Source organism: Monodelphis domestica, chromosome 7 (genome assembly GCF_027887165.1).
Source record: "Monodelphis domestica isolate mMonDom1 chromosome 7, mMonDom1.pri, whole genome shotgun sequence".
Taxonomy (NCBI): Eukaryota; Metazoa; Chordata; class Mammalia; order Didelphimorphia; family Didelphidae; genus Monodelphis; species Monodelphis domestica.
The window spans coordinates 195,912,879-195,936,572 of NC_077233.1; the positions used below are offsets into that span (position 1 = coordinate 195,912,879).

Genomic DNA, 23,694 nt, shown 5'->3' on the forward strand with positions numbered 1-23,694 from the left:
TAAAGGATTACCTTCAAGTTCCACTTTCACATTGGAAGACAGTGCCATCTACTTGACTTCTGAGCAGAGCACACTGGAAACACAGGACGATAATGCCTCTGTGTTGGATGTCTATTTAGTAAGTTGGGTTTGGTTATTTTTTTATCCAGTCTTCTCACTTAATGGGTCCAGATCCCCTTTTACACATGGGCACATTTCACAAAATTAGACACCCTTGATTTTTTGTTGTTATAGTTTTAAATAAACATAATGATAAACCAAGACTGGCCTTAAACAAATGAAACCATTTTGAGTCCAAGTTTAGTCTTCAAAGTCTCCCCACAGTTTGTTCACTCAGAGCATAAAATGGAGTCAGAAAATACAGGTGAGACATTGATTTTCTGATGGACATTAGCATGATCACCTGATTCTAAATGTATTGGGCTTTTGGGAATAGCCTTTTTTCTTGAGACTAAGTAAAGTCTCTAGAGACCTCTGCAAAATCTTAGTTCTCTTCAAGACTCAATTCAAGTGCTGTTAAGATTAAAATTTAGTTTCTCTGCCAGAAGTATTATATTTTTATGAGGTTTATTAAAGATCAAGAAATAAAGAAAATACAAAATAAGAAAGCACATACAACCTACATTTTGCCGGCTAGGTAGAGAGCCGCGTGTGCCCAGACAAGGAAGCCGAAAGAGCAAGTAGAAGGCAGAATCAGTTTAAATACAATTTCTGTTCTTGGCCCAGGTGGGAATTCAGGTGCAGTTACAAAGCATTATGGGAAGTGGCCAAGGACTTCTAGGGATTGAAGTCCGGGGTTCAAATCTCCATTTTTACAGTGCCACCTTCTATGGGTCTGTTCCCCTTAATTATTGGTACATTATTCTCAAAAATTACCCTGAATCTATTACATATATTCCAACATATGTACCTGTTTGTTTCTCCTGGTAAAATGTAAGTTCCTTGAATAGAACTGTTTAGCTTTTGCTTTTGTATGTCCACCCCATTCAGCACAATGCCAGACTCAAAGTGGGTCAATGATAAATACTTCTTGATTGATAGAATAGTTGTTTAAAAATACATTTCAGAAGATCATTTCCTCTTTTCATAGCTCACAGAATTAGAGCTGGGGGGGAAAAAAAGCCTTAAAAGACAACTCTTGAGGCAGGTAGGTGGCTCAGTGAAGAGAGCTGGAGATGGGAGGTCCTGGGTTCAAGTGTGACTTTAGACACTCCTTAGCTATGTGACCCTGGGCAAGTCACTTAACTTTAGTTACCTAACCCTTACTGCTCTTTTGCCTTGTAACCAATGCTTAGTTGATTCTAAGACAAAAAGGGTAAATGTTTAAAAAATATACTTTTTAAAGAGTGAATAAGGTCCTTTCTTGGTATCGATTCTACCCATATTGTTGTATTTCAGTTGTATCCAACTCTTCATGGCCCCATTTTTTTTTTCATTTTCTTGACAAAGATACTGGAGTAGCTTACCAGTTCATTTTCCAGGTGAGAAAACTGAGGCAAACAGGGCTAAGTGATTTGTCCAAGATCGCACAGCTAATAAGTATCTGTATCTAGATTTGAAATCATCACGATGAGACTCCTTCCTTTCAGACTCAACACTAATCACTGAGCCACTGAGCTGCCCTGATTCTATCCATATGCCATTTAATTTTGTCCTCCATGACCTTAGAGTACCATTCACTAAATTAGTTCTGAATAGTGCCCAGAAAACTACTCTGATTGTGAAGGGCTATAAATGCCAAACAAAAGAGCTTAAATTTGATCCTGGAGGCAATAGGGACCTGCTAGCATTTGAATAGGGGCAAGAAAAAGATCATATATGACATGGTCAGACCTGCACTTTGGGAAAATTACTTGGGCTTCTGCATGGAAGATATATCAGGGGGCTGGAAGAATCTGGAGGCTGAAACCTCAAATTGTCTGTTGTAATAGCCCAGGTAAGAGATGATAAGGCCCTGAACTGGAGATATTATAAAGGAAGAGAGGACAAGATTTGGGAACTAACTGAATATGTGAAGTGAATCCTTCACACTTCTCCAGCCTACCCCAAGACAGCAGTAATTCTATACCCTACCTTGAAAATTTTCTGCTGAACTACATAGAGCAGAGAGGACCAAAGCCTAAACTTTGACCATTGAGCCTATGAGTTTTGAAGTGACCATAATATTCTCTAATTAGTTTAGACTAACAAATGGAGAAGGGTGGGGGATATGATTGTAAAAAAAAACCAGAATACATAAAGCACTTCAGAGAGTTGTAGTGACAGAAAACGATCCTTTTACTTTATTCTCTCTTGCTATACACATTGCTTTTATGCCTCAAGTAAATGTTCGTGCTGTTAGATTGATGATTCTTACTTTATTTGATAATAGAGTCTGATTTACTGAATTCATTACTCAAAACAACTCTCACTAAATTTGAGAAGAGTAACAAAGGGCTCCAAAACCATGATTTTTAGAAGCTTCAGGGACCTCATTGTTAACAATAGTAAAGTGAGAGATAAATTTCTACTCCTTGCTTCTTTCCCTAGATGAGATGGCTCAGTGACTCCTTGGAAAGACCACTTACCTAAATCGCTATAGAAACCTTAGTGAAGAACCCGAAAATCTAGTTGATCAGATATAAACATTTTTTTAGATACTGGATCTACCTCTGAACTTCATATTACTTTCCCACATTCCTCATCCACCCACCTATGATCGACTCTCACTGCCTGAGAGAGAGAAAAGGAAAGCAATCTACTTGTTACTAAAAGGTAGTTTTGCCAGAACTGTTTGAAAGTAGATGAGATTCTCTTAGAAATCACTCCTATCTTCCAGTACCAATCAAAGGTTTTTCAAAAGTTGGGAGGTAATGAGAGAGATACTATGAATAATAAGAGTACATAGGGTGGATGTTAAGAAATATGTAGAGTAAGTAAGGAGGTACTCAAATGTTTGTTCAATTGAATTACTTCGAGCTCCAACTAGAAGTCAATAATTCAAAATGTTAATGGTGGGCACTTCTTCTAGACTCAACTCAGGAATGATAATTCTTATTATAAATGATGGTACACTGTTCATTGAACCTGTATAGCACACTAAATTAATTTGAGGTTAATGAGAAAGCAAAAGGGAAAGAAGTATCAAGGAATTGATTAAAAGCTCACTTTCCATGCAGTTCTTTAAGTTCTCCTTACAAGACCTAAACCAGCATATTGCTCACTTCCTTTCTCATGTACCTCGCCCTACCCCTAACCTCAGTTCCTATGCCCCTCTTTTACACTATGCCCACTTTCAAATGTGCAATGATAGGGTTAAATCCTGATACTGTCTCCTATTCCTTTAGTCCCTGTATTTTCATTGCCTTCCCTAATGGGAGCAACCAGCTGGCTGTTTATTTCTAGTGCTGCTAATGTTTCCCATGCTTTGGGAGAATTTTAACTTTGTTCATAGCCCCATGCAGTCTCATATGGATGGTAAACAACATTCCCTCTGAGCTTTGTTTTGCTTTTCAATGTAACCGACCTATGCAGATCCTTAAGGAAGAGAATCAATCACTTTCCAGAGTCAAAACAAGAAAAGAGGAACAAGGCAGAAAAACATATACAAAATATTTTTCAGCTTCATAACAGAGGCTTTATGTTATTTTTTAAAAGTAGATTTCAGGCATATAGATCACCAACTCCCTCCCCCAAAAAAGGGGCCTCATTTCTAATCATCATTGTTTGTTCAAACACTTCGCATTTAGAATGAAAGAACATTTGCAGAAAAGAGGAAGTCTAATGATTCTGCTCCTGATTAATGAACATCGACAGCTGTCATTTTAACTCCTGGCAGAATAGTATATGTTATGGACACAAGTATGGTATCTAGCTCATTTTAATTACATATTTGGAAGGGATTATTTAAGAAAGATGGAAATAGGAAATAGATTTTTGCTGTTATTTCACTTCTATCATTAAATGTTTTAGAGGCAGCTAGATGGCTTAGTGGATAGATCAGGAAAAGTTCTGTTCAAAAGTGGCCTCAGTCACTTATTAGCAATGTGATCCTGAGCAAGTCACTTAATCTCTATTTACCTTAGCTTTCTCATCTGCAAAATGAGAATAATAAGGGCCACTACATCCCAGAATTATTATGAGGATCAACAGAGATATTTGTAAAGCACTTTAGCTTTTAGTGCCTATCATAGAGTAGGTGCTTTATAAATACTAGCTATTTTTTTCTCTATATTTTTTGTGTTATAGTGTTGTTTTTTTGTTTTTGTTTTTCTTTTCCATTTGGGCAGCTAGGTGGCCCAGTGGATATAGTGCCTGGTCTGAAGTTAGAAAAACTCATATTCCTGAGTTCAACTAGCCTCAGATACTTACTAGCTGTGTAACCCTGGGCAAGTCACTCAACCTTGTTTGCCTCAGCTTCCCCATCTGTAAAATGAGCTGGAAAAGGAAATGATAAACCACTCCAGTATCTTTGCTAAGAAAACCCCAAATGAGGTTACAAAGAGTAGGACAAAACTGAAATGACTGAATAATGCCTTTTCATTCAGTCTCCATAACTATACCATACACATGAAGTATAACTAACTTCTTTAGGAATAATCACCCCAGTTAAGTGAACTAGTGACCTCAAAAACTCCTATTCTCTCCCCATTGCTGAGGCTTAGGATTTTTTACCTGCCTCCTTGTCCACCTCTTAATTCCTGCCTGGAGTGGGATGGAATACACACATACATGCTCATATTCACACTTGCATGAATCCCAGCTTTTCATTTAGATTGAGAGCTAGTTAGTTTGAGAGTCATTTGCAGTGACACAATTAGTGTTGTCAAAGGAGGATTGGTACTATTAGAAAAGAAAGCATTGAGCGCAACTAGGTGACTAGTTGAGAGCCAGACCTAGAGATAGGGAGACACGGGTTTAAATCTGGACTCAAATATTTCCTATGTGTGTAACCCTGGTGAAATCACATTGCCTAGCCCTTGCCACTCTTCTGCTTTGGAACCAATGCACAGTATTGATTCTAAGATGGAAGATAGGGGCTTTTTTTTTTTTTTAAGAAAATAAGGCACCACAGTTGGCAAATGTAGTGATAGCTGTTTCAGCACTGATGTTTTAGATGATGATAGAGTCCCTGCAATACCGAGAGGGGAGAGCCTTACTTGGAAGAAGTGTGCTTTCCAGTATCAGTAGATTTAATTAAATTGACCAATTTGTGGGCCTTCAAGCATAGAGCCAAAGTAAGACCTTGATGAAGCTCCATAATAGGAAGAAACCTTTGCATCATCTAAGAAACGTCTCTGATGTAAGCATGTTTTTAGGTTTCTGACCAGAAGCTGCTGGGATGGAAGTTTCCAATGTGTACACCTACAGAGCCTTTTCTAAGATGTCTATTGATTTTTAATAGCATTTGGTATTGGGGAGTAGCTTTTCAGTATAGGTAGAATCTGTAAGAAGAAGACCTTTCAGATAACCCTAAGTGAGTCTTTGAAAGCCCAGACCAAATAGGAAATGATCAACTATATGTCTTCCCTCTCTTCTTTCCTTCTCTTCTCTTCCCTTCCCTCTCTACCAATTAATCAGATTTTGCCCTTGTATCCTCTTATGGGCTCTCCATCCTTTAACCCTTCCCTCCCTCAGTCATCCCAATTGATGTCAAACCCACAGAGCTCCAACTCTTACCCTAACTCTTGTGATAAAGTACCCAAGATAATGAGAGTCTAGCATTTCTTTGAAACATGGAATCCCTATTCCTTTGGTCCTTTTTGTACTCAAAGACCCCATTAGCACCTATTTGCAATTTAACAAGTCAGATCTAAATTAAAAGAGAAAGAAGCTGAGAGATATTGGAATGGGACTTTTAACACATCTATCTGTTTCACATTGTTAACAGCCAAAACTCCTCAAAGCACTTTGTGCCTGAGAGACTGAAGTGGAGAGAAGCTGTGAGACTTGATTGCTGTTCTGTAATGACCCAGGAAAGAGAGTGACCCTGGTCAAAAGTAATAGATAGTCACAGAGGAAAGGGATACAGGAAGAAAGGAGCGAGAACTGGGAAGTATCACTCAATTGCCATGAGCAATTTTTCCTTTACTCCCTGGAACACCCTTTCCTGCCCTTTGGAGCTTAGTTTCTGTCCCTTATACATTCTCTACTTTACAAGAATTCAGCACTAGTGACCTGGAAATGGGGACTACAAGTTCCTGCTGTCTTTTAGCTAGTAAGAAGAAGGATTTCTATTCTTACTGCTAAGGTAGGAGGCACTAGAGTCCAGGCATCCCAAACTGGAACTATGAATCATTTTTCTCCCCAAAATATTATTATTCATAGTGGCGTGATCCTGTATACTATGCATACAATGTATGCTTCAGATGTATTATAAATTGTTTTCATGGGCTGGCCTGAAAATCTACCATTATGGGACAGCTAGGTGGCACAGTGGATAGAGAACCAGGCCTGGAGTTGGGATGACCTTGGTTCCTAGAAGTATGACTCTGGAAAAGTCACTTAACCCTGTTTGCCTAGCCCTTGCCCTTCTGTCTTAGAATTCTTACTAAGACAATACAAGGGTTGTTTTTGTTTGTTTAAAAAAAAAGAAATAAAGAAAACCTACCATTTATAAACTAACCCCTATTTATTTTTTTAAGGCCCTTACCTTCCATCTTGGAATCAATACTGTGTATTGGTTCCAAAGCAGAAGGGTGGTAAGGGCTAGGCAATGAGGGTCAAGTGACTTGCCCAGGGTCACACAGCTGGAAAGTGTCTGGGGCAAGATTTGAACCCAGGACCTCCCATCTCTAGGCCTGGATCTCAATTCACTGAGACACCCAGCTAATCCCCTAACCACTATTTACAACTTAATCACCAGGTATAATTGAATAATTGAAAGACATCTGACTGCAAGTTAAAAGACATGCCACTCCTAGCCTCACTCCTAACTTATTAGGGCTTCATTTTCTGGATTTCAGTTTCTTCATCTGTAAAATCAAGAAGATTGAACTAGATCAAGGGTTCTTGACCTTTTTTATTTAATGTATCTTTTTTGGTAGTCTAGGGGAACCACTAGATGCACTCTCAGAATAATGTTTTTAATGCATAAAACAATACACAGAATTACAAGAGAAATCAGTTATATTGAAATCATCATCAAAATATGTTTAAAAGCAATTCTGGGTTAAGAATCCCTGACCCTGATCATCCCCAGTGTCTCTTCCCACTCATTCTATGAAATGTTCCAAAGTTTCATGATTTTATTAAATGTTTCCAAATTGTCCATTTATATACCACTTTTAGAACAGAGTCTGTTGATAAGATGGGGGTGCCCTTTGTGGCCTAAAGAAAACACCATGGGAGAAGAAGATGGTGGAAAGTATGGCCTCTCCAACTTGCCTTTTCTTTCCCATCCTCTGCCCCAAACTTTAAGAGTATTTCAAACAGCTGCATGTCTGGAAGGCTCTGAATCATTAACTTTTAATTCCAGGATGTGTTTTCATGCATGGAGATTTTCATTTTACATCTGCATGTTCATTCAGACCTAAAAGTCTATTCACTTTAATAGCTCATTACCCTCCTTTCAATTTTCATTTGCCTTCACATCTAGGATGGAGTAACTAAAAAACGAAGAAGGATATATCTCTACAGGGTTCAAAAGAAGGATCAGTGCACACATTCACTTTTTGTCTTTTTTTCCTGTGGACTTTTTAGTATCCAGGATGCCATGATTGTTCTGTCATCATCCCTACTTAAATCATGGGCCTATTATAGTAGAAGACTTGTTTAGTATTTTAATGGTGTTTATGAGTAACCAGACTCTTTTTGAAAAATAACTTATCTTTTCAAGAATATCACTTTTAGGGGAAACTAGGTAATACGGGATTAGAGCAGCAGGCCTGGAGTAAGAACTGAATTCAAATTTAGCCTCAGACACTTCTAGCTAGATAACCCTGGGCAAGTCACTTAACCCTGATTGCCCAGACCTTGCCACTCTTCTGTCTTAGAATGAATACATATATCACTTTTATATATAACTTACACATGTATGTATAGTATAGAATCTACATACATATATCTCATATGTTTACATTGTTTTTCACAAGAACAAATCCCAGAATCTGAAATCATTGTAGAAAGAAATTTATTGGGTCATTTGGGAGAGGGTGAGAGTGAGAGTGTGTGTATGTGAGAGAGAGACAGAGAGTGAGAGAGAGAGTGAATGAGAGACAGAGAAAGAGACAGAGAGTGAGAGAGTGAGACAGACAGAGAGAGAGAGTGAGTGACAGAGAAAGAGACAGAGAGTGAGAGAGTGAGACAGATAGAGAGAGAGAAAGAGAGTGAATGAGAGACAGAGAGACAGAGAGTGAGAGAGAGTGAGAGACAGAGAAAGAGACAGAGAGTGAGAAAGAGAGAGAGAGAGAGAGAGAGAGAGAGAGAGAGAGAGAGAGAGAGAGAGAGAGAGAGAGAGAGAGAGAGGTTGGCTCTCTCTCTTGGTCTGGAAAGTTTATAAGATTTGGACAAAGGCTTCTACACATGTCACACAGGAAACACGTGAAGGGGACCCAAAACACAAACCTGGGTAGACCCAAAACAACTCTGGGTGTAGAGACAAATAAAAATGTTTTGGGTGAATCCAGGACCTGGGGGAACCCAAAATACCCAGGAGGCATCTCACACATTCCTGGAGTGTTACTAAAATCAGGTGACATTTTGGGTGCAAGCAACCTCTCATCACATAAAGTTAATCCCAAATATTATTAATAAATAATCCATAGCATGTGTGTTTATGTCTATATATGCATATATAAATATATACATATAAGTATAAATATATTTTATTCAGATAAGTATATATATAAATATGGGACAGAGAAAAATTCAAGTATTATAAATAAATAATCATAGTATGTGTGCATATATAGAAGTATATCCACATAAGTTTATATGTTTATATTTATTTATATATACTTTTCGGGGGGGGGGGGAGAAAGAGAGAGAGATTCAGCCTATTCCTCTGACCTACGTAGGAATTATTTTAAACTAGACCATTGTACTTAATAAAAATACAAACATACCTCAGCTGAACTAGTTGTAAGAAAATAGGACCTTAGCTAAAACTGGGTGAAATGGGGGCATTCTGTAGGAATAGGGCCAAACTGGAATATCCCCACTGGGGGCTCAGAGAATCAGAGAATATATGAGGTGTGGTCATCTCAGGTACCAGTGGCCTCTGAGCTAGGAGAAAGCAGAAAGGAAACTCCAGGGTGGCCTCTCCTGAGCTTAATGAAGGCCAGAGGAAGTCATGGTAGAAAATGAGCTGACCTGTTCTCTGATGATCAGCATAATTTATAGCAGGATTAGAATGGGAGTGGGGATGGGCATTATTGTACAATTCATTTTGCAGGGGCAATGTTGAATAGGCTACATCAATAAACCATTTAAAATGTATTGATATAAATGTAACTGATAACAAATGGAATCTCTTTTAAGTGGCCATGCTATCTATTGTGTCTATAAGTTAGAATGACTTCCCCTCGGTTTACCTGAAACAAGTCTATAAAATAATAATAACACATTCTTGTTGTCTACCTCCTCTCTTCCTCCCCATTCCTGGCGTTTGGGGAGCAGTTCTACAGGGTTATACATGTATTATCACTCAGAACCTATTTATCTGTTATTCATTTTTGTAATAATCTTTTAAAACCAAAACCCCAAGTCACATACCCATATAAACAAGTGATACTGATTTCTAATTCTTTGACAAGCATTTATTAACTATGTGACCTCACTTAACCATTATCTGCCTCAATTTCCTCATCTGTAAAATGAGATAATAATAATAATAACTACTTTAAGATTGTTTGAAGGACCAGAAATAGCATATGTAAAGCACTTTACAAACTCTGGGAATGGGGAGGGAAGAGAGGAGGTAGACAACAAGAATCATGTAACCATGGGAAAAATTAAAAAATAAAACCTAAAAAAAAGAGAAAGAGAATTAGAAATTAGGGATTCCTGATTCCTAATCCCACAATCTAGCCACTGCACCACCCAGCTGCACTCAATCTGTGTTTTAACGTGCTTACTGAAGCATTTGATTTGGATTTCCAACTATTCAATGAGGATCTGAAAATTCAGATCTTGGAGAGATTTTAAAGGTCATTGAATCCAACCCTTCAAGAAATGAGGAAACTGAGGCCCATAGAGCTAAAGAGACTTGGCCCAAGGTTAGTAGAGCTGAAATCTTCAGGTCTCTCTTGGGGCTTCTGACTCCAAATGTAGAATTTTTCACACTGCACCACATAAGTCCCTCATTTTAAACGCAAGAAAACGAATGTTTGAGGGGTGGGCTAAATGACTTACACAGAGGAAAACAGGTAATAAGGAACTCAGCTTCTTAAAATTTAAATCCAGTGTTTAAAAAAGAACCAACCTTTAAGTTGCATGCATCTGAGGTAGTCTAAATCATTTAGATTTAGGGGCAGCTAGTTGATACAGGGCATAAAGAGCAGGCTGTGAAGTCAGGAAGATTAATCTTTTGGGGTTCAAGCCCAAATTCAGACACTTATTAACTGTGTGATCCTGGCCAAGTCATTTCACCCTGTTTGCCTCAGTTTCTTCATCTGTAAAATTAAGCTAGAGAAGAAAATGACAAACCATCTTTACAAACGAAATCTCAAATGGGATCATGAAGAGTAGAACATGACTGAACAAACAACAACAAATCACTTTGCAGATATTCAAATACTGGGAGGTTTCTTGAGTGATATTTTTAATTAGTGACTAAAGGGATGCTTTCCATTGGTTTTAGAACTGACAACAATAGAGTAGGGCATTAAGAAGAACTCTGATTTGTTCTACTTTTCAAATGAATTATCAGAAGCATTCAGAGTCATTAATGTGACTTTGTAACTGCTGTAATGTAACTTTCAACTGCTAAGAGTTCTTCTTGGTCCAGTACAGAGCACAAGGACATGTTAATGGTAAGAGTAGCAAAACCATGCCCAACATATATAATGAGTATGTATAAAATATGGATGAGAAAAAGTATAATGAGCAGGAATGTCTTTTTTCTAAAAATGCTTAACTTGTATCTTAGAATCAATACAGTGTATTCGTTCCAAGGCAGAAGCAGTGGTAAGGTTGGTGGGGTTAGGTGACTTGCCCAGGGTCACACAGGCAGGAAGTATCTGAGGTTATATTTGAACCCAGGACCTCTCTTCACTAGGCTTGGCTCTCAATCCCCTGAGCCATCCAGCTACCCTCATAAATGTCTTTCTATATCTAGCTGACAAAGGAGTGAAGGGAAATAATGAGGTTACTATTTTAATAATAATAATGATAATGATTTGAAGACCAGGCACTGCAAAGTAATAACTTTTTTCTAATGTATTACATCTGGGCTAAGCCTTTTTTTATCCTAACTGTCATTCCATATTAATATCCCTTGCATTTTATTGGCACTTAATCTAGACACACATCTCTGCAAAATGTATTTTCAAAGTACAGAATAGCAGGGCAAGTGGGGAAAAACACTTAGCTGTCCCTTTAACTAACCTCCCTGTTCAGAGATGTCAGTTACAATGTGGGAATGATGTGGAGAATGATTATATTTTCATTGTGAATTAATAAATAGGATAAAAGGTATCAGAGGAGAGAAAGTGACTGAATGAATAGATTAACAAATTTTCCTGAGAGGTAGCCTAGTGCAGTGAATCTAGAAGTAGATTTAAAGTCAGAAGAGGCTGGTCAGATCCTGCCTCTGACAGACAGTGGCTGCAGGACCCTCAGCTGGCTAGTCTCTTAATGGCTAAGTGCCCCAGGCAATTCTCCAAGATTAAAAAAAAAAAAGTGGCAAAACCACATTAATACAGGAAGTCCACTTAACCCTCATTGCCTAGCCCTTACCACTCTTCTGTCTTAAAAAAAAAAATAGAGGAAGTCTACTCCTGAGACATGACAGGTCTGGGGGGTTGGGAAGGTAGGGGAAGAATATGCAGATCAGGGTGAGAGGTACTTTTGTATATGGAAGACTTCTGTAAAAACAGAGATTGGGGGCAGCTGGGTAGCTCAGTGGATTGAGAGCCAGGCCTAGAGATGTGAGGTCCTGGGTTCAAATCTGACCTTAGATACTTTCCTGGTCAAGTCACTTAACCCCCATTGCCTAGCCTTTACCACTCTTCTGCCTTGGAATCAATACACACTATTTGATTCTAAGATGGAAGGTGAGGGTTTTAATATAAATAAATAAACAAACACTGATGGCATAGTACACTAGCATGTGAGGACACACAGATTCAAATCCCTATTGTTGTTTAGGATCATAGATACATAGATTTAAAATCCTAGGATCACAGACTTAGAGCTAGAAGATGCTTTAAAATTCATTGCTTCCAGTGGTATTAAACAAAGAGGATCTCTGCAACTGCATCTTGACTTAGAAAGCCACTTATTAACTTTTTCTAGGTTCTATTTTATTTTTGTTAAATATTTCCCTGTTACATTTTTATTTAATTTTTTCCTCAATTATACATAAACAAAAAATTTAACATTTTTTAAAATGTTTATGTTTCTTCCTCCCCTCCAAGCAATTTTATTTAGATTATACATAAGGAGCCAAGCAAACTATGTTTTACATTTAATTTTTATTTTTTCTCAATTCCATGTAAACAAAACTGTTTATATTCTTTTTAAATTTTTTGAGTTTCAACTCTCCTCTTCCCCCTTCACTGAGAATACAAGCAATTTGATATAGTTTATGCAAAAAAAAATTAATTTCTTAATTTTAAATTAAACAAATTAATTTGTTTGTTTTTTTATTTGGGGTATGATACATTTTAATCTTGTCCTTGCAGTTGCCCTGTATGTTTCATACTTCTGATCTAGTCCAACCTCCTTATTTGTCAAAGAAAGAAATAGGCCCAGAAAGGGTAAGGGAACATCTAAGATTGTAAAGGCTTCCAAAGGTAGAGCTGGACCAAACTTTAGGAATCAGCCCCTTCTTACCATATTGAATCACAACCTGTATGACTTTGGTTAAGGCATATGATCCCTCTAAATCTATTTCCTCATCTATAAAGCAATGGGAAATATGCTTTCCCTGCCTATCTCACACAATTGTTGGAGGAAAAGCACTTTGAAAATCAGATACCATTAAGAATACTTTTAGGGGCAGGTAAGAGGCTTAGAGGATTGAGAGCCAGGAGGTCCTGGGTTCAAATTTGAGCTTAGCCAGTTTGTAGCTGTGTGACCCTGGGCAAGTCACTTAACCCCCATTGCCCCATTGCCTAGCCTTTACCACTCTTCTGTCTTGGAACCAATACACAGTATTGATTTTAAGGTGGAAGGTAAGGGTTTAAAAAAAAAAAAGGAATTAAGAGGTTAAGTGATTTGTCTAGGCTCACCCAGATGATATGCTTCTGAAGTAGGACAAAAATCCATGTCTTTCTGATTCTGAGCACCAAGCCTGGAGTTGGGAGGGGTTAGTTCATCTGGGGCCTTCAACACTTTCTAGCTGTGTAACCCTGGGCAAGTCTTTTAAGCCCATTTTCCTAACCTTTGCCCTTCTGTCTTAGAAGTGTTACTAGGAAAGAAAGTAAAGCTTTAAAAATGTTTTTAAAAGAAAGAAGAAGAAAAAGAGTTGATACTAAGATAGAAATAAGGGCTTGTTTGTTTTTTAGGAATACTTTTAATTAGGAGTCACAACCCTAACCCTAGCCTTTGTAAACCACAGTCTAACTTTTTAACTCTGTATTTAAATTTTTCAGAGTTTGATGTCTTCAATATGCATGATTGAGGTCTGTCAGTGAATATCTGTAGCCTGTGCTAGAGCATCATGGTACAGGACAATGGTGTCAAGGTCAAATAGAAATGAGATCCCTATTGGTCCCATATTGACTTAAAAAACTATGAATTTCTATTTATTTTGTTGACTATTCCCAAATTGCACTTTAATCTAATCTAGCCCACAGCAGAGAATTTTGTACCTATGCAGTAGTACAGTAGTTCTCAGTTCTTTTTGGTCTCAGGATCCCCTTATACTCTTAAAAATTATTAAAGGCCCCAAAGAACATTTGTTTCTGTGGCTTATATCTATCAATATTTACTCTAAGAATTAAACTGATAAAACTATCAAATATTAATTTCTGTTAAATAATGATAAAGTTATTATATGCTAACATAAACAATATTTTATGAAAGATAATTATTTTCCAAAACAAAAAAATTATCAGAAGAGTTACATTGTTTGGTTTATTTTGCAAATCTCTTTAATGTCTGAATTAATAGAAGACAGCTAGACTCTCAAATCTGCTTCTGTGTTCAATCTGTTGTGATATGTTGTCTTGGTTTTGAAGTATTTGAAAAAAACTTATAGTTATGTAGTTAGAAAAGAGAAGAGTTTTCTATTGGCAAAAATCAAATAATGTTATGAAACCCTCCCCCCAAAAAATGCTAACTCTTTCTCCCCCCCCCCAACTTCCCATGAGTCTTTGGTCCACACTTTGAGAATTGCTGATGTAGTGGTTAAAGGGTCAGGATTGGAGTCAGGATGATCTGGGTTCCAGACCTGCCCCCAACACATACTAGCTGTCACTTAACCACTCAGTCAATATACCCCAGACAACTCTGCAAATGGTAAGAAGTTATAAATGACTCACCAATCTCCATCTACAGGAGTTTCCAGGCCAGAGAATTCCATACATTACTAAAATCATACATCTAGACCCATCCAGTAATCTGTACTCATGAAATGATTGGCTGTTTGAAGAAATAGTTTATAATGGATTTGTATCAGTGTTGGAATGAATCCTTTTTTATTATGTTTTTGTCAGCTAGTAACATCTCCTACCCATGGTATCAAAAGTGAACCCATAGAATCACTGAATTTCAGAGCTGAAAGGGACATTAAAGGACATTTAGTCATTTTGTTTAATCAAAAAGTCATTAGGACCAGAAAAGGGATGCAACTCACCTATGACTCACAGCTCATTCGCCCTACGTGAGGCCTGGAATCCAAATCTCTTGGCTCCTAATGTATTTTCCAAAATCACTTTATAATAAATCTCAAAAAAGGCCATTCCATCCCTTAAGCTATTGTACAAATAATCTTGATAAGCAGAATAAAGAAACAGATTTACTACTTTATTGCAACAAAAGTGAGCCTGACTCCCTAAATCCCACAGCATCTGAATAGAACTCCCATTTTTAATTAGTATAGCTAAATTCTAAAATCATTTAAATTAAGCTATTATCTCATTTATTTTAATTATATTTTATTTTTCCCCAACTACATGGAAAAACACTTTTAACATTTATTTTTTTTTTATTTTGAATTTCAAACTGATCTCCCCTTTTACCCTCCTTCCCCCTCCCTGAAATGGTAAGGAATCTGACATAGATTTTACATGTACAATCATTGAAAACATTTTCCTACATTAGTCGTTTTATAGAAGAGAACCTGAACAAAAAAAAAGCAGAAGAAAGCAAAATATAGTATGTTTTGGTCTGCATTTAGACTCTATCCGTTCTTCCTCTGGAGGCAGGTGGTATTTTTCATCATGAATCTTTAGGATTGTCTTGGATCACTGTAATGCTAAGAAAATCTAAATCATTCACATTTGTTGCTCATATGATATTGCTGCTACTATGTTCATTGTTCTTCTGGTTCTGCTTACTGCACTTTGCATCGGTTCATGTAAGTCTTTCCAGAAATTACATTGATTTTATTTATGTTGTTATCCATGAGAGTTGTTAGTGTTGATATAGTTGAACTTATTAGAATGGTTAGAAGTAAGGGTTTATGATTGAAGTAGCAAAGGAATATTTGGTTTTCAAATAAATTAATGCAAGAGTTCTTATCTTCGTTTTGTTAGGCTGGAGTAATTTCTTTGGAATAACCCCACTTTACAGCAAAAACAGCTACATTGTATCTTACAAGAAATGCTGACTTCCACTTCTTTTCAGCATTCATTTCCATTTATCCCCAAGTCTTGGGGATATTGAATATAGTTGACCCTCAATCTCTTGCTCACTTGATCATATCCTTCCAGACTGCCTATGATTCCCCTATTCTCCCAGTCTCTTCCTAATGCATTTCTATTTCTAATCTCTTTTGATTCTTCAATTTAAGAAATGAAAGGCAGTGTCTCTGAATCAGGCTGACTGAATCAGGGAGATGATGGTACTCTTGACAAAAATAAAGAAGTTTGGAGGAGAGATTGGTTCTTGAGAGAGAAAAAAATAATGAGATGCATTTTGGACATTAGTTAGAGAAGCCTAGGGGACATTGAATGCAAAAAAAAAAAAGTTAAGAGTTGGAAAGGAACTCAGAAATCATTCAGTCTGTATACAAATGGACTTCATTTTTATTTATTTATTTTAAACCCTTACCTCCAGACTTACTATCAATTCTAAGACAGAAGGGTGGCAATAGCTAGATAATTAGGATTAAGTGACTTTATCCAGGGTCACACAGCCAGGAAGTGTCTGAAATCATATTTGAACCCAGGTCTTCCCAACTCTAGGCCTGGCACACTATCCACTAAGCTAAGTAGCTTAGTGGCCCCAACTTCATTTTATAGATAAGGAAATTGAGACTAAGAGATGAAGTGATTTGTCCAAGGTCATATACACACAATTTTTTAGTGGCACAACTAGAACCAGTATCTAGTTCTCCTTATTTCTAAGCCAGCTCCCTTTCTACTTACAACTCTGTTCCCTGCTTCTAGACATTCAAGGAGGGACTGGTGAAAATATCTGGAAAGTATTCAATTTTTAAAAGGGGGGGGTTCAGGATAATGCTTAGGCTAAATAGAATTCTCAAATGGAAAATCAAGAGTTTCTTTTGGCTCCATCTTCAGTTTTTTATGTGGTCTCTCCAATAGTGAAGACCATGACATGCAATCAACTAAAAGGTGAGAAGATGGGTCACAAACCATTCTCACTGTGAAATTTGTCTCTAATACAACCTCACCTACCCTCATTTCCCAACATTGCTCAACTCCATCTTCTTCCCCCTGCAATACAAATTCCCACCCTCCTCTCTTCCTAGATGACCATTGTCCCTTCAGGATAATTATAACCTTAACCTATTTAGGCATCCATGTAGAAGCAACTACACAGGTACCCAGAAATCACTGGGAAAAATCCCACCTCTAGATTCTTCCCCTCTGTCACAGATTACCTTATATCTGCAAAAGATGCCTCCTGGAGGTATATATGTATATGGAGTTCTATGCTAGTGGAATAGAGCAGAGATCAACAAGGAAAGGAAAGAAAAGCCCTGTCTATCCATAGCCGCCCCCCAAATATTTAGTTTTGGGTGAGACAGAATGAGTCACAGCATAAGTAGGTATGAGTGGATTGTGATCTGTGTTGCTTAGATGATTTACATTCCTTTCCAACCCCCCCAGCCCCCTCCAAGTCCATCTCTCTTCCAAACTCCTATATTGCCTTTGACAGCCTCACCATCCTTCTTGTCACCCAAGTTATCACAACCTCATTGTACCCTTTTCTCTATTTACGTATAGGATGCCACTCTTTAGTTTGGGCTATTTTAATAGCCTCCTAATTGGTCTCCCTGTCTCATCTCTTCTTTGTAATCCATTCTTCACACAGATGCCAAAGAAATTAACCTAGAGTTTGGGTCTCTATTGACCGTAGGATCACATTTCATCTTTTTTTATTATCTACTTGTATGTAAATTGTATAATGTAATTATTGTTCATAAGTATGTATAATTTATTAATAAGTAAATAGACACAACACATTGAAGATGCATGCTCAAAAATTTATTTTTGTAATGGTAGTGGTAAGTCATCCAAAAAGTTCAGAGGCCAATGGTCTAAAGCAAACATATTATACTAGCTTAGTACTTAAGGATTTGCAAAAGTCACTCAAAGAGAAATTGACCTGCCAAGTATCAACTGTACTTTTTTGCTTTATAAAACATAAAATTGTTTAAATAATAATTTAGTTGGGAGGTATATACCACCAAAGGGAGAGTGAATCTAGATTTTTGATTAGTGGAATGATGGGAAAGAATGATGGTTTTGTAATTAGAAGACCCCTGATTCAAATCCCAGGTCTTCCACTAGCGATCTGCTCAACCTTGGGCAAATCACTTGGTATTTCAAACCTCAGTCTCCTCATCTGTAAAATGAGGTTTTTGCATCAAATAATTTCTAAAGTTATTTCCAACTCTAAGCCTATGATTATATGTTGCATTTTTTTCTACAGGCCCAATCAATGCAGCCACCTATTTTTTGGAGCGAGCCTATGGCTAAGGGAGATTAGTTAATATCCAGTGTTAAAATTTTGATTGAAAGCTATTTCATCTGAAAGATAAAGTGTGGTTAAAAGAAATTTTTATACTGTATACTTTTTTTTCACTTGTTCTATTTAAGGCTGAAAAATTTTATAAGGGACTCATCCTTTAAATGTCAATGATGCCTCTTCTGAGATAGACCAAAGTTTTGGCATCCTTAAAGTAATGCCTTTTCAGACCTTTAAGTTGTGTCCAATTCTTTATGACCCCAGTTGGGGTTTTCTTGGCAAAGATACTGGAGCAGTTTGCCATTTTCTTCTCCAGCTCATTTGACAAAATGAGGGAACTGAGGCAAACAGATTGAAGTGACTTGCCCAGGATCACATAGCTAATAAGTATCTGAGGCCAGATTTGAACTCAGATTTTCCTGACTCCAGCCCTGGCCCTCTATCCATTGTGCCACTTATCTGCCTTTAAAGTAATGCTAGATGCTATAGCTTACAAAAAAGATAATCCTCTTTTGCTGTGTCTGCACAATACCATTTCTGATCATCACAACTAATTCTGCCTAAGTCTTTTTGAATTGGCCTTTTGGCAAGTTAGGGTTTAATAAAAGAAAATGATTCTCTTTACCTCAGAATGCTAATGCAGTAGTATCTTTAACTGGGTCTCCAAAAGTGAAGAATAGGAGTTATTGGTGTTGGTGGTGTTGTCATTGTTGTTCAGTCATTCAGTCATGTCTGACTCTTTGTAACCCTGTGGACCATAGCTGACCATGAGGTTTTCTTGTCAAAGAGACTAGGGTGGCTTACCATTTCCTTCTTCAACAGAGCCAATGGACCCTTTGGCCAGAGAATCAGAGGTTAAGAGTCTTGTCCAAGGACTAGACAAATTCCAGAGACTCACCAACTGCCTCCTTAGAAGTTGTGTGTGACATGTATGTGCATAGTGTGCATGTGTATGCATATATACACATAAGTACATACATGACATCCACATGTGTGTGCATATGAACATTTTTTTCTTGTTAAGTCTTTGAGGATGATCTCTTGGAACTATTCTACTATGTTCCCTTTATAAAATCTTTGAAAATCAAAATACTAGTATAAATAGGTATAATGGGGCAGAGTGGATTGGAGTCAGAGACTCTTGGTTCAAATCCCATTACTGATACTATTTATGTGACTTCAGGCAATTCACTAAAACTCCCTAAGCCTCAGTTCCTTATCTGTAAAGTAAGGAAGTAGAGGTACCTTCTAGCTCTAAATCTGGAATTCCAAGCAGAGAGGGTTTGGGAGGAAGATCCCGTTCCCAGTCATCCTCAGACAGAGTCCAAATGTTACATCTCATGCCCCTACACAGTCTGGGAGTTTCTGACATCTGATTAGTCCCTTCTATGGCAAAGAGAGTTAGGCCAGTATACTTATCAGATGACAGTGTTCCTTTTCAAATGAGAATAATAGATTTTCTTCGTCTTCGTGTTTTCCAAAGGAAGGAAGCAGCTGGGAGAAAGATTAATTTGCCTGTCTCTTATCTTGAAATAAAAGAACTTTGTGATATATTAGATAATAAGGTAACAAATTAACTTTACAATTAGCAAAAGTAACTTGGGTTCTAGAAATGCTGTTGTAGAACTGTCAGAGAGTGATGAATCACTGGTGCCAAAAGCATCTTGTAGCATACTCAGGGAACAAATCGCCAGGAGGGGAATGGCATTAAATAATCTCCTTCACACTAACAGTTTTGAAATGATAAGACCAGCTCTTAAATCCATCATGCGAGAAAGCCTAGAGGAGAGCAAACTTGTCGCTTCAGTCTAGATTGTACTTGTCACTTCAGTCCTGACTTTATGCATTGGGTAGTATTAGGTTCTTATTGTGTATGTTTAACTATTGACAGGAAATATATTCTCTCATGAGCTAACACCATGCCTATATTTAGCCATTAAAGTGAGTAGGAGGGGAAGAAGCATAGAATGATTCCTAATTCAAACCCAAACCTTACCCATCCTTTAAGATCTTACTCAATGATAATATATGTATAACCCAGTGAAATTGCTTGTAAACTGTGGGAGATGGGAGGAAAGAGGAGAAAGAGACAACAAGAATCATTTAACTATGGAAAAAATTAAAAATAAAATAAAAAACAAACAAACAAAAAAACCTTACTCAAGCCCCATTTCCTCTCTGAACTCTTTAAAGCTGTACTCTGGCACTCACTGATTGTGTGAATTTGAGACAAGTTGTTTAATTTTGTTGTTGTTCAGTCATGTCCTGCTCTTCATGCCTCCATTTAGATTTTTTTTTTTTTGGCAAAGATGCTGGAGTGTTTTGCCATTTCCTTTTCCATTCCATTTTACAAATGAGGAAACTGAGGCCAACAGGGTGCCTCACCAGCATCGAGGCCAGATTTGAATTCAGAAAAATGAGTGTTCCTGGCTCTAGGCCCAGCACACTATCTACTGTACCCCATAGCTGCCCCCAAATCATTTACTCACTTTTCCATGTGCAGATTTTTCTCAGTCAAGTATTTATTAAACATCTAATATGTGCCAGGAATTGTGCTAAGCCCCCAGAAATTGAAATATAAAAGCAAAACAGTACTGCCCTTAAGGAGCTTACATTCTGTCTTCATATATATACATATATATATAAAATATATATAATGATGTAGTTAATAAAGGGATAGACTTGGAGTCTACCCCTGAGTTCAGAGAAGCCCTGAGATCAAATTTTGCTCTAGATAATTAATAGCTATGTAATTCAGAAAAAGGCATTTAACACATCAACATTTTTCCAGTAAAATGGGGTAGTATACCTGACAAGGTTATTGGGAGGATTGATATAATTTATGTAATATAATATTCAATATACAATATATGACACAACATAATACCTAAGGTACTTTGCAAGGTTTAAAGCACTATATAAATGCTATTATGTCAATATATACAAAATAAACTCAAAATAAGCACAATAGTTTAGGAAGGAAGAAGCACTAGCAGTGGGGATTCAAGAAAGGCTCCTCCATGAATACAATTGTGCTATAAGAAATGATTGAACAAGATGGTTTCAGAGAACCAGGAAGACTTATGTGAAGTGAGGAGAACATTGTACACAGTAATATAATAGCAATATTGTAAAGATAATCAACTGGGAAGGATTTAGCTATTCTCAGCAATACAGAGATCCAAGATGATCTGTAAGGACCAGTGATTAAGAAGGCTATTCACCTCCAGAGAGAACTGATAAACTCTAAAGGAAGACTGAAGCCCAATTTTTTAAACATACTTTATTTGTGTTTTCTTGTACAATGTGGCTAATATGGAAATATGTTTTGAATGACTTCATATGTATGATCAATCTCAAATTGCTTTCTCAAGGAATGAGGGGAGGGGTAGGATATAAGAAGAATATTTGGAACTCAAAATTCTTAAAAATGAATGTTAAGGGGGCAGCTGGGTGGTTCAGTGGATTGAGAGCCAGGCCTTGAGATGGGAGGTCCTAGGTTCAAATTTGGCCTCAGCCACTTCCTAGCTGTGTGACCCTGGGCAAGTCAATTAGCCCCCATTGCCTAGCCCTTACCACTCTTCTGCCTTGGAATCAATACACAGTATTGATTCCAAGATGGAAGGTAAGGGTTTAAAAAAAATAAATGTTAAAAAAATTTACATGTGATTAGGAATTATTATTTTAAATAAATAAAAATATTTTAAAGGCTCCATGTAGGAAGGTTATGCTAAAGCTGAATCTTGAAAGAAGTAGTGTATTCTGCTAGCTAGAGATGAGGAGAGAGAGATTGTAAGAGACAAAGTGAAGTAGTTGATAGAAAGCAGGCTTTGAAGTTAGGAAGAACTGTGTAAACCTAGACTAAACTAGACTAGACTACGTTACACTAGCTTATACTTAAAATCTCTGTTCCCCAGACAACTGTAAGATTCTTAAATTGCAGAGTAAGTGCTAATATCTCCATTGCTTAGAAGGAGTTTCTTCATAGGGAGTTCCCTACACCAAGGAAAAACAATTATAGACAGATGCACATATACATATACATCTATGTGCATGTAATGTATGCAAATGTGTGTGAGTGTGAGGGGAGGGAGCAAATAGGTAGCTCAATAGATAGACAGCCTGGCCTAGTAATGGGAGACCCTAGGTTCAAATTTGACCTCGGACCCTTTCTAATAAGCAAGTCACTTAACCTCAGTTACCTAGCCCTTGTCTCTCTTCTGTCTTAGAATCAGTACTTATTATCCATTCTTAGAAAGAAGGTTAGGGTTTAAAAAAAAGAAAAAGAGAAAACAAGGAGGTTAATTACAGTGTGTAGGGGTCAAGATAGCAATTTAAAGTTAATTCAACAAATTTTAAATACCTGCTATGTACCGGGCACTGTGCTTAATTAAATCAGTCTTTCTTGAATTAAGAGTTGGAGGTTAAACTTCACCTTGAAAAGGAAGCTAACAAAACAAGTTCACATTCAAGGAAGAGGTAAATATGAAAGTCCATTCCATTTCTCAACATGGAAGAGAACTTCATTTTCCCAACATAAAAACTGGCAAAAATGAAACTTAATGTTCTCCTGTCTGCTATTGCTCTTGGAATGAACAAAATATCTTGTATTTTCATGGAATCATGGAATGTTGGAACTAGAAGAAACTTAAATCAATCAGCCCCTCTTCATTTATCACATAAAGAAACAGAAACCTTGAGAAGTCAAATGGGCTGGTTAAGGCCACATAAATGGACAAAAGGAAGATGGCCTAGTAAAAAGAGGAAACTAGACTCAGCACTGAAAAGCCAAAGTTTGCATTCCAACTTTGGAATCCACTAGTTGTGTGACTAAAGGCAAGTTACAATCTCTCTGAGTTTCCCCACACATAAAATGGAAATGAAAATTTCATATCTCTTACTTCATAAAGTTTCAGAAAGGAAAGTTCTTCATAAATCTTAAAGCAAAACATGATTGTGATCCATGGTGATGGCACCTATCCATGGTTGATGAAACTTCTTGAGGCTGTACAACTTCCCAAGGAAGTGGCAATAATCCACTGTAGATCACACACAGGGGCTAATGATCGTGTGTCTTTAGGAAACCATAGAGCTGACATTACAGCAAAATTTGGAGCTAGAGAAGGACCTTTTCATGTATTGAATTTCTCAATAGTTGAACAGGACAATCTCACTGATGCCTATAATGAGCAGGAAATTCAATCATGGATAAAGAACTTAGGAGCAAAACAAATAAGAGGAATATGGTTTTCGCAACTAGGCAAGCCCATTCTGCCTAAAAATTTATTTTAATCACATGTACAATGCAATACATGCACAAGGGCACTGTGGAACCCAAGCTGTGATCGATTCAGTGAGACGATTTTTAACTGCACCAGGAATATCCTCATATGCTATAAGAATTTGTCAAAAATGTAAAATTTGTATGCAATTCAATCAGGGAGTTTATAA

The 23,694-nt window shown here is 37.2% G+C and overlaps 1 protein-coding gene across 2 annotated transcripts in view; it reads left to right on the plus strand.

Moving 5' to 3' along the window:
- PIP5K1B (phosphatidylinositol-4-phosphate 5-kinase type 1 beta) overlaps nt 1-23,694 on the plus strand; it is a 345,785-nt gene that overhangs the window by 314,574 nt on the left and 7,517 nt on the right. Inside the window, exon 14 of one of the 2 annotated variants that reach the window (XM_007498579.3) lies at nt 1-118. In XM_007498579.3, the coding sequence (XP_007498641.1) occupies nt 1-118 (118 nt within the window). The other variant, XM_056806233.1, reaches the window with a different exon arrangement.